This window comes from Lepisma saccharinum, unplaced genomic scaffold, assembly GCF_977018435.1.
Source record: "Lepisma saccharinum unplaced genomic scaffold, izLepSacc3.1 HAP1_SCAFFOLD_127, whole genome shotgun sequence".
Lineage (NCBI taxonomy): Eukaryota > Metazoa > Arthropoda > Insecta > Zygentoma > Lepismatidae > Lepisma > Lepisma saccharinum.
This window is the reverse complement of record NW_028142943.1, coordinates 1,030,414-1,041,785: the sequence shown is the minus strand read 5'-3', so window position 1 is coordinate 1,041,785 and position 11,372 is coordinate 1,030,414. Positions and strand designations below refer to the sequence as shown.

At 38.4% G+C, this 11,372-nt stretch overlaps 1 protein-coding gene across 1 annotated transcript; it reads left to right on the top strand.

Annotated features, from left to right (window-relative positions):
• The first annotated feature begins 494 nt into the window (after positions 1 to 494).
• LOC145982336 (fatty acyl-CoA reductase wat-like) lies at positions 495 to 5,093 on the top strand. The gene is made up of 3 exons (XM_083115898.1): positions 495 to 565; positions 1,415 to 1,657; positions 4,832 to 5,093. Exons 1-3 carry the CDS (start codon positions 495 to 497, stop codon positions 5,091 to 5,093), a joined length of 576 nt encoding a protein of 191 aa, XP_082972024.1.
• The last annotated feature ends 6,279 nt before the right edge of the window (positions 5,094 to 11,372 follow it).

The following is an 11,372-nucleotide window of genomic DNA, read 5'->3' as shown; positions in this document are numbered from 1 at the left end:
TGTGAGTAGCGGACAGGGAACCTTGTCTTCTGTTTCTTTCGACAGAGCAACCCTCCCACCAGTAAAGTCTCAAACGGTCTACCATGCAATGGATTTGCGTTCGAAAGGGGAAATGGAATCAATATTGGTAAGACTAGGAAGAAAATTTGACATATGTCCGGTGCTTTTTTCGAGTGACGCTAATACGGGCTCTTAAGTGCGTTGGTTTGAAATTTTTGATAGTGGCGCTCCATATTTAGTCCCTTGTCCCCCTCTTATTGCGTGACACTCGTGCATTAAATAAATGTATTTTTATAAAAAAAGAGTCGAGAAATATTCTGACGGCGGTTTTCAATTCAAGAAATTTCTTATCTCATGGCATTCTCTTTTCAGTTGTCCCTAGCATAAAATCTCCCTTTCCCGGCTGGGTTGACAGCTTCAGTGGCCCGATAGGATTAATAGCAGGAATTAGAACTGGCATTATCAGGTCCATGCATGCAAACATCTCTTTACACATGGACTGTATACCAGTAGATGTGGTGGTAAACGGAATGATGGTTGCAGTTTCGTACGTTGAGCAAAAAAGGTATGTTGAGTTGCGTTTCTTGTATAGCTTTGGGCTTGTTGACAATAAAATATGGCAAGCTAAGAAAACTTCCTTCACTTTCAATCTATGTTGCTGCGAGGGGTTGGGGGTTCGAATTGAGCAGGAAAGTGTAACTGAAGCTATTTTATAAGTTGAACATATGATGTAAATGCAGAAATGAGCATGAGGCATGTTTCTACGCACCACCTTATCTAATTATGCCAGGAGCTTTGTATAGATGTGAAACAAGGACCCTTTAATTAAAAGAACATGAAGTACAAGTTTTTTTTTTTTTAAATAAAAGTCTTTAAAATACATTTGGAGATAAAGGAGATGAAACAACACGGGAGTGTTGATACCGAATAATATCAATTCTTTCCCTGATATTGTTAGAATAAAGTGTCAAGAAAAGACTTCTCTGGCAGCCGCTGTAAAAGGTAGAAAAGTTCATAGGGTCTTTCTTGGGAAACCTGATGTCAAGACATCTATAAGATTGCCAAGATCAAGGCAAAACTACAATTTGAAGATAGTCCTGAATGAAATTGCGAAGGATAGTCAAGAATGGGAGGATCCTGTACAGGATAGGAGCAGAAGGAATATTCTTGTTGTCGCAGAAATAAACTTTCGAGTTTAGCTATGGCAGATTTAGTTAGATATATTTAACATTGCACTGCTACCGTTTTAGGTTAGTCACAAAAATCGGGATAAATAGAGAAACCGATGAAAAGAAATAATGAAGTACCTATTCCCTGGCTTAGACATAAATCCAGAACTTTTTTGTGATAAGATTTGGCTGTACTGTAAGAAAGAGTTTTCATCCTGGCGTTTTATTTCTTTCTGTTTTCTCAGGTTGCTCAGTCCCATGGTCATAAACTGCTCTGCTGCGGGAAATTTTAGGATGTCGTGTGAATTCCTCAAACACCAAGTGGAGGTCCTTCATGGCAACCTGCCGCCGCTTCGCGTGTTGTGGTTTCCTTCATTACAACCCTTCACGGAGCAGAAGTGGTTGCATTACATCTACGCTGTTCTTCTTCACTTCATTCCGGCTGCACTTCTCGATTTGATTCTCTACGCAAAAGGATCAAAGCCAGGGTGAGTGTGCCAGTCCCGTAGCTAGATATTTTAACACTCTAGGCAGGAATATGTTTTGGCGCCCCCCACTCTCTTACACTAAAAACCACTGACACAATATGTGCGCCCTTCAATATTTTCTTCTCATGCTATGGTTTGTGCTGTTTACATTTTACATTTTTTTAATTGACGAAACAAGGAGAGATATTCGTTTAAAATAATGTAGGTTATATTTAGGGATAATTCACACCGGACGCGACAAGCAACAGTGGACACGTGTCGCTTGGGAACGAACCAATCACCAGCAACATTTCACACCGTAGCGGCATGACAGACCAAACAATCCTGAATTAGATTGGTGAAATCTTCAAGCGATCTTTATTTATATATATATATATATATATATAAAATTTGCTTTTAAGTCTGAGGAAAACCCTGATAGAGGGATCAAACGTCACTTTGTTGAGTGTTTTCTTGCTTAAATGTAGACTGCTTTGGTCATCATATGTAGTGAACGTTTTATTTTTACAACTTTCAAGTATCAGTATCTGTGGCAATCGGTAAGAGTATCGTTATCGATTCAAAGTGGTATCGGCTAAGCCCAAAAAAAGGTTCCACATTTAAGAATAATATAGATAAACATACTATTACATCTACTGTTGGCAAGATAAAATTCCAGCAGTGTGTTACTAAAATATTCTTTCGCCCCCTCTCTCTCTTTCTTTCTCTCTCCCTCCCTCCTGTCGTATGCCGACTAAAGATGTACTCCATACCTGATGTAGGTCGTCGGTGTGTGCCAGACCTAATTACTCTATGTTATCTATCGCAGTTCTTTTGTCTTGTTTTCATCATGTACTCTGTAAATCTGTATCGTCCTTCTGGATAGAAAAAAACATGTGCAATCCGTTTTACAATGTGAGTTGTTTATGCATGTAATATAGATTACTTCGTGAATTACACTCTTTTCCTTGTGACTTCAATCAAGTTGTATTTTCATTTCCACACTCCTGTATACTAAGAAACCTGTAGTTGACAATGACAACGAGGATGTTTTCAACGTCAATTTCAACATATTTCTCTTCAAGCTGTCTATTGGAGGTAAGAATTTCTGTTCGTCATGCAAAAGTGGTAAGAATTTTCTTAATTCTACAGAGAGAAGGAAAGCATTAACCATTATTTCGAAAGGTTTGAATATTTCTACAAGGCTTCAGACATTCCTGACGATAAGGCTAAAAGAGATTTATTAGCAGCAATCGGGCACAGAACGTATGCTGATTTGCATAATCTAGTACAACCAAAATCCATATCGGATCTCAGTCTCGCTGAGATTGAACAATCTTGGATCCCAAGAAGAATCTCGTGTTTGAAAGACATACGTTTTTCCTTATAAAGCAGAAATGTAATCATAGTATTCCTGATTTCATTGTACAAATCAAAGAGCAAGCCTCAAAATGTGATTTCGGTGATCTTATTGATCCCATGTGCCGCGACGTATTTATTCCTGGTATAAGAAGTGTACGTGTTAGATAAATAGATTATTGTCAGATCCCGAATTGACCTTGATGAAGGCAGGAGACACAGCCATGTACCTTAACGAGTTAAGAGTTCATTAAAGGCATTGATAACCAAAATTTATCGAAGAATGCCGTGGAACATCCTGAAACTCCGACTTCACTAGTTCAAAACAGGTGTAAGGGTAGGACCGTACCCAGGGGAGAAACCATGGAGGCCATGCCCCCTACCCCGAACCATGAAATATTTAAATGTGAACCTATAAAAAGCTACGAAATAAACATATACGATTTTGCAAATTTTAAAACTTTAAATTTTGTTCTTGCATAAATGACAGTTTGTTGTGTAGAAGTCTGCAGTCTGCCATATTGGGTAGTTTTAGTTTTATAATCAATGATGCAAGGCTACCAGACGTCCATTTAGCGATTTAGTGAGGGACAGTACATTACTCTTAATTCCTATCCCGACTTTTTTCGAAATGTAGTCGTGATACAAAAATGTCCTTTTCTTGTTAACTCACATTCAGACATGTTCTTTACTCTAATAATAATTGCTTAATATACATATAATTTACAAATGTATTATATTCTAAACATATAAATTATCATGACTTTTCAATGCCGCTGGTATAAGAAAATTAATTAAAGGAAATTTGAAAACATTATTATTTTGCGGAATGCAGAACTATGCTAATACTTGGGAGAATTAAATGTAAACAATATGCACTAAGCTGTTCGCTGTGTGACACATTTGTCTGTAAGTGACTGTGTGGCTGATTGTTGGAATGGGGGGGGGGGGGGGTTGGTATCGGTTAGTTGATTTTTTTCCGTTACTTTGGACCATACGTTGCAAACGTACAATTGTACTTTTATATCTAGCTGTATGCAATATTTTCATAGTATTGCTTGGTCTCATACTCCAACAGCATTTCTCCAACTACCGAGGCAGAGTGGTTAGCAGAACGCGCTAAGACGTTAGGGGATCCAGGTTCGAATCTCACCCTTGGCATAGGTTCTTTTTGCAAGTATGTTCCTTCATCATTTTCATCATATCATCCCTCGTCTTGGCCGTTGCGATTAGACAAGCGTTGTTGAAAAGCAACCTAAAATAACCTAATTTAATCAACCTCACAGCTTGTCTGAGCTTCTATTTGTTCCACATATTCCAATCTATCTCCTTCCCCTTAAAGAAATCCTTGGTACAGATCTTACCAAAATAAAGATAAAACACAAATTCAAGACCGATATACGTGTGTAATCTTATTATATTATTAGCACAGAGCAAGTATTAAATAAAAATATAACGTTAAACATTTGGACTATTAATGTGTAAAATAACCAATATTCAATTTCTTCCTTCTTTGAGCGCACAATACAAGAGTTGTTTTGTAGTGTCCAGAAATGAAGACATTTTTCGTTTTCCTGGTTCGTTGAAGAAACTACTGACAAAAGATCACGACTTGAAACCCGTTTTTAAAACCTTATTCTACAAAGAGATAAGATTGATGTGGTAGCACCCACTACACGCCCTGTGGATTCGCCTATGTATTTGCTTCCATTTGATGTTCCTGTAGTAATTGCTCCATTTATAATCTTATACAGTATTTACTGCGTAAATTATTTCCTGTGACTTGCAATTTTTCATTTCTATACAAATAGTTACTCCTATACTGTTTCATTTCAGGTATCTTAAACTTCAGTCGAAATTGAATGCTGTGCTTCTCTTACATGGATATTACTTAGTAAACAGTTGGACATTTCATAGGGAGAACATGGAGAGACTGGAGTGTTTGGTTCCGCATGAGGACAAGGATGAATTCTCCTTGTCCATGGATGGAGTGGATCTAGTGGATTACATGAGAGTTTCTTGGTTGCAAGTAAGGAAGAACTTGCTGCATGAAGATCCGTCGACAATAGCTGAAGCTACGAGAAATTACAAGCGGTAAGTTAAGGAATTATTCGCTAGCATTATGTTCTTACCTTTGAACCTTACCTTACGTAGCCTTCTGTATCATCTGCTGTTCTTTAAAACTTCAAAATATCTGAAATGCACCATTGTTACCTTGTCTATTTACCATATTAAGAGCTCATTATACGAAATGAGAGAAAAAATGTTCCTCTGACTAGTTACAATGCACTTTTGCTCTTATCTGTACTTGATACACCATTGCCTATTTACTCTTGTTAGAGTATACCAAGTAGAAGACTTAACTCTGTTAAAAAGAATCAAAATGTCTTCTGATTGTATTAATTCTTCAGTGGAGTCGGGTATTGATTAGCAGAGTTCACGGATCACAGACTCCAGCAGGCAGGTCTCCTGGACTGTGAATTTTCCTGCTCCTAATTCACAAACAATTCACGACATATGGATCAAAGAACTTCGTTCACGGGAGCAGGTAAGGAATGCGCTCCAATTTGGTCATAGCAAAACGTCACAAACGTTTTCCTAAATTTCCTATTATTACACACTTAAGATAAGCTGCATCAATCTTATTTTTCGTCGTAAGTATTCCTACTTCTATGTTGTTCATTTAAGTTCTCTCTTACCGATTAAGTTAGCCGCGATGATGAGGGTGAATGATGAACTAATTCAAGAGGAACCAGCAAAAACACTAATAGCACCTTGTAATTTACCCAAAATGCAAATCTAGGACTCCTGGCATCATTGTGTGTTGCCATAAAAAACTCACCACTGAGACTGGTCTTGTAAATCGGCATCCAGTTTAATAAACAACAGACATAATTCTCCTCAGATATAGAAAAGTACAACAGTATATCTAGCTACAAAATTTGTAGCTGTAGCTGTAGGGACGCTACATTTTGAAAATTGTGGTTGTAGGGGTAGCGAAGCTACAAAATTCCTGTAGTTGTAGCGAAAATTTCGATACAGCTACATTATTTCTCTGCATTTTGAGGTAAGTTTTGAATGTGGCAGTAGCGTGAAGAAAACCTACAATAACGCTTACTTTTGCAGGAGGATAATAAAGATAGTCTATTACATGGAAATACGTATAATCTAGATTGATTAATTGATTGAATTGCTTTATTTTACTTCGCTTCTTGTGCCACTTTTGGCTAATTTGCGAAGATGTGGATGAGTAATGATATGATGGAATTGATGCATGGACACTAACAAACATCCAGGCCCAGGCCAGGATTAGAATCCGGGACCCCTGGCGTCGTTGCGCGATGTGCTAAGCACTCTCCCACGGGAGCCGGTGTATAATCTAGATTATAAATATCTCAATATCGCGCATGATAGATATTTGCGTAATTTATTTCATTAATATCTAAATATTTCTTATACCCAGATAACTAACAGGCATATATGAATTTATTCAGGCAAACAGCTACGTTTTTTAGCTGCATCGCTATTTTGGGTAGAGACATGTCTCGCTTGCTGCACCGCTAGAAAAAAAATCCATGGTGTAAGAGACAGCAAAAAGCTAGTAATTACTATGTAAAACACAACTTGCAAAGTAAAACGAACGATCCATTTTCCAGTACACTGACAGCAATCAATGACTCAGTACGTTAATAGCAATGATCATTGTCGGTATATATGACCTCAACTCCAAGAAATTATTATTACAAGAACGATAGACATACACTTTCTGGAATTACATTTATTTTCGTGATAATATTTGTTCACAAATTTTAAAATTACAATATGTTTAGAACACTCGGGTTTACAAGTCAATGTCAGTTTTCTTAATAATTTTATCATATTGTAAAACATATTTTCTTGTAGTTTACGGTTATTACAAGCATAAGAAAACGGTTTTATTTGTGACGTTTCAGGAAAACACACGCTCCTTTCATCAGACATTTATTTTCATGACTGTTTTCTTATGCTTGTAATAACCGTAAAATACAAAAAAATAATTCTATAATGCAAGCAAAGCGTACATACAAGAAAAACTAATATTGTAAAAAGTAGGAGTTATTGACTTTTCTGCAGAATCGGCAATTTTATTTAGTTAATACACATAATTTTCAAATTTATGTATTTTTTCCTACTTTCTCGTCGCTTTTTTGTAACTTTTGCTAATCATGGCATTGAAGACAAATGGTTTAATTAGTTATTATCTTATCTATAGTCAGTTTATGCCACTTTCGGGTAATTGTGAAAGTGAGGAAGAATGACGAATGATGATGAGCAACGTGGGGAGTGGAGGAGCAGGAGGATTCCATCTTCCCAACTAGTAGTGTTTCCTAGTTTTCATTTTGAGTCCACTTTATGCATAGATAAACTGATCGAGACTGGGGTCCCTCGATTACAAGGCGACACAAATTCCACTGTCTTCAGGGAAGCAATTCCAACATGAAAACTTACGTAAAGCATCGCTTCACCTGTTTCTCATTTATAATATAAGAACCATCCCCCAGCTATTCCCAAGGTTTGAGTAAATCCCCGAACCCAACAAGCATTCCATTTAAGTGATAAGAAGATAGAATTTTTAAATATCACATTTTTATCTTATTCCCATTTTGCACAACACGTTATAGTTAATTTCGATTCATATGATAAATTCCAATTAATTTTTAAAAAGTAATCAACGACATAAAAAGTTTTGATATAAAAATGAGAACAACACGCACACGTGTATTAATATTTCATAAGAGCAGCAGGGATATTTAATAAGAAAAATTATCATTATAAAGCATAGTTTAGCCTCCAATATGTTATAAAGCATAGTTTACTCTCCAATATATATGAATGTTCAGAATGCTGCCTTCATATGAGTCAATTAGATAATGAATTTTGTTCTCAAGAAAAATATGTTGATATGTTAGTCGACGGGTCAGGCCAGATATCGGTACCACCCAACGTGGCAAAGTTCAATGGTACTGAAATATTTGTTGCACGAATATAAGTACAAAAATATGTGATAACGTTTCCAAATGAGTAGTTTTAATTTTTTCTTAGATGCTACATGTCTTCGCATTAATTGCATTAGTCATGCGTCAATTGCCATCATGCAAGTTCACAACGTACACAAAAGAAACATTTTCTGTGGAATAATGCACTGGGTTTTCCTTCACGTAAACTATTTAACCGAAGTTTGTGAATATTATTATTATTATTATTATTATTATTATTATTTGTATAAAGACAAACAGTAGGTTTCACTGAGAATTTGAACCTTTGATCTGACAACCAGACAAAGCCTCTATATGTCTTCAACCAAGCTTTGTATGAAGAAGGGAATCAACCATACAAAAACCAGAATACTATCAACGTTAGACTTAGAATATTTCAATCATTTCTATGATTAGGGAAGCGATTTAAAGTTCTTTCAAGACCTCTGCATTGAGTCTGAACTTTTAACCGAAGGCTTCATTATTGCCTGAATGGATGGTCGAAAATACAACAGAGCAGTTCGGCTACATAAACTGGTGTATGGTACATTCAAGCGATTGACGTGGGAAGGGTCTATATCATGGTTGGAAAATACTCTTGCAAAATATATGGTTCACTTGGGTAAGACACTGAAGACCATTTAAGATCTTTGACAGGAAGTGTCACAAGCGTCCTTGATGTGCAATCATCATTTGGAGTCTATCGTGAGTTTCTCAAAAGTGGGAGCGGAGTCTGTCACGCTTCTGGATGTCTTATTTAGATATATTTCTGGGCCTGATACAAGTATCTAGAGAGGGAGATGGGATACTACATTTATCTCCCACTGGAGTAAAGATACCATGGCGCTTTTCACATGTCAGACTAAATTATTCAAACGACTTCCCATACTACGATCACGGAGGTGTCAGCTGGCCACTGCACACTATGTGCACTATGAATTTATTTCAGGAGGATGGAGGTACATAGTGGTTCTGATCCCACTTTAAACTGTAGGACCAGTCCCGATTAGCCTTACTGTGCACAAAGTGGACTTAAAATACCAACTCAACAACTCAGCTCATGTCAGGAGGCTTCTCAGTTCAGCTCAGCTCCTCGAACATCTTTGCCGAACCCCTGTACACCAAACAATTGAAGAAACTGTGTACAAGGATACCTAGCCACCAAGAGGAAAACAGGAATTTAGTTTGACGGAAGGTGCAGTGACCAATCACTAATTTACACCTGTTCACAAAAAGGCACATATCTTAAGCAGCCGAGAGACATGATATATGAAAGGAAGTCCAAATTGTCCCATCCAGATCTAAAACGTGCAAGGATTAGATAAGACGGAGCAGATGTGATCTCATGGATAAAACTTGGCTGAATCCCGTGGCTCCTGATGAATCTGACTTGCTTAAACTGTCCACTTCCAAATGGCTCCCCCAGATGTACAGAAGGTTGTTCGGGATCTCTGGTGACGATTTTGAAAGCCGCTGGCGGCCCTGTTATCAACGTCAGTCCGTCCAAACGGTGCATGCTGAGTCACGTCAGTACCGAGAACGCGTGTGCAGAGTGTTGTGCCATTTACCTACAACGATGCCGAAGAAAATTGAACCATACTGGGAGGGCTACATAACAGCCCTTTCCGATGCTAAATATAGCTATTCGGCAATCAAAGAAATGTGCAAGAAGCGTGGTTTTGTGATATCGAAGAACGGGATCGGTGCGGTATTGAACAAAAAAGGCAAAGGCCGACTAGGCCTAATTCCACCGGGGAAGAAACAGGCAAATCCACGAGCAGCTACGAGTCGTACACCGGACATAGTGAGAAAAGTGAAGGCCCTTTGTCAGGTGGTAACCCTGCCCCCCAAAGGAGCATCGCACGTATGTTGGGAATGTCTGTGTCAACAGTGAACACCATAATCAAGAAGGACCTGCAACTAGAAATGCGGCATAAGCGGCGAGTTCACAAGCTGTTGCCTCGTCACATTGCGGAACGTCGCACGAACGCTAGAAAGCTCTATGAGACCTATCTTGCAGGTGAGAACTGGAAAAATGTGGTGACATTAGACGAAGCATATGTCTACCTTAGTGACTGTCACAAACCCCGCGCGATTTACTACCGCCCTCGCGACAAAAACAATTATCAAACATTGTATCGAGAATGCCAGGAAAGTTTTACACGGGGTTTCATGATCATCGCTGGATACTGCTATAATGGCAAGCTAGCAATTCGCCGTGTAGCTAATAATGTGAAGGTGAACTCCACGTACTATCAGGATGAGGTTTTAACACTCATTTATAACATAGATGTCCCGGCACTGTATGCGGGGGCCGAAAACCAGGTCTGGGTGCACCAAGATAAAGCATCCAGCCATACCTCCCTTTCGACTCGTCTATTCTTACAGCGAATGGAGGTAGAAAGTGGCATCCGTGCAATTCCTTACAGCGACATTCCGGTCAAGGCGCCAGATGGGTCACCCATGGACTTCTGTGTATTTGGACTCCTAAAACGGGCCTTAGGAAAGAGACGTCCACGCACTCTCAATGGCCTCTGGAAAGCCTGTCAGGAGGAGTGGGAAAAGTTGGACATGATAACTCTTCGGAAAAGTCTGTTGCAATGGAAATTACGTTGTCGGGCTATAGCGAGGAATGCTGGTTTTCCAACTGAGCATGATCGTTGGTGGCGACATGGGTTTTCATGAACTTATCACCCTTCCAACATTGTCCTCAGAGATCCCGAGCGACCTTCTGTAGTCTAGGATCTTCTGAGGGTTCGAGAGGTCGGGTTGGTTTGAAGCCAACCAGACATTTAGACGAACGCAGTTAGATGAAGATCCACCTTAAATGAAAAATTATAAGATGGCAAAGCAAAACCTGAAGACCTTCTCCAATGTCTGCACAAAGAGAGCCCATAGGTCTGAAACAGAGTGGTTCTGAAACCTCTATAGCCATGTGATCGTTGTAGCTGAGAGTAGGAAACAACATGAAAGAGATCCTGGCAATCCAGGTGGCACCAATATGTGAAATTTTGAACCCAAGCTCATGGACTATGTTAACATAGATACGTAATCCTACCAAATCTTATTTGTGTATAATTGTAATCATTAATTTGGGTAACACTGTAATTGTAATATTCATATATCAAATTTGAATTGATATGCCAATTGCATAGGTACGTTATTCTCAAACACTATAGTAAAAATAAGTAACTGAAGTAACACTGGTATCAAAATTATAGAATGACGAGAATCATGATAATAAATAACAACATATATTTTCCAGTAAGTACAACTATCATACTAGGGGCTTCTTTTGAATATCCATACGGTTGTTATTAAGATTTTTATGCAGAAGTAGCACAAAAAGTAGCGAGTAGCGA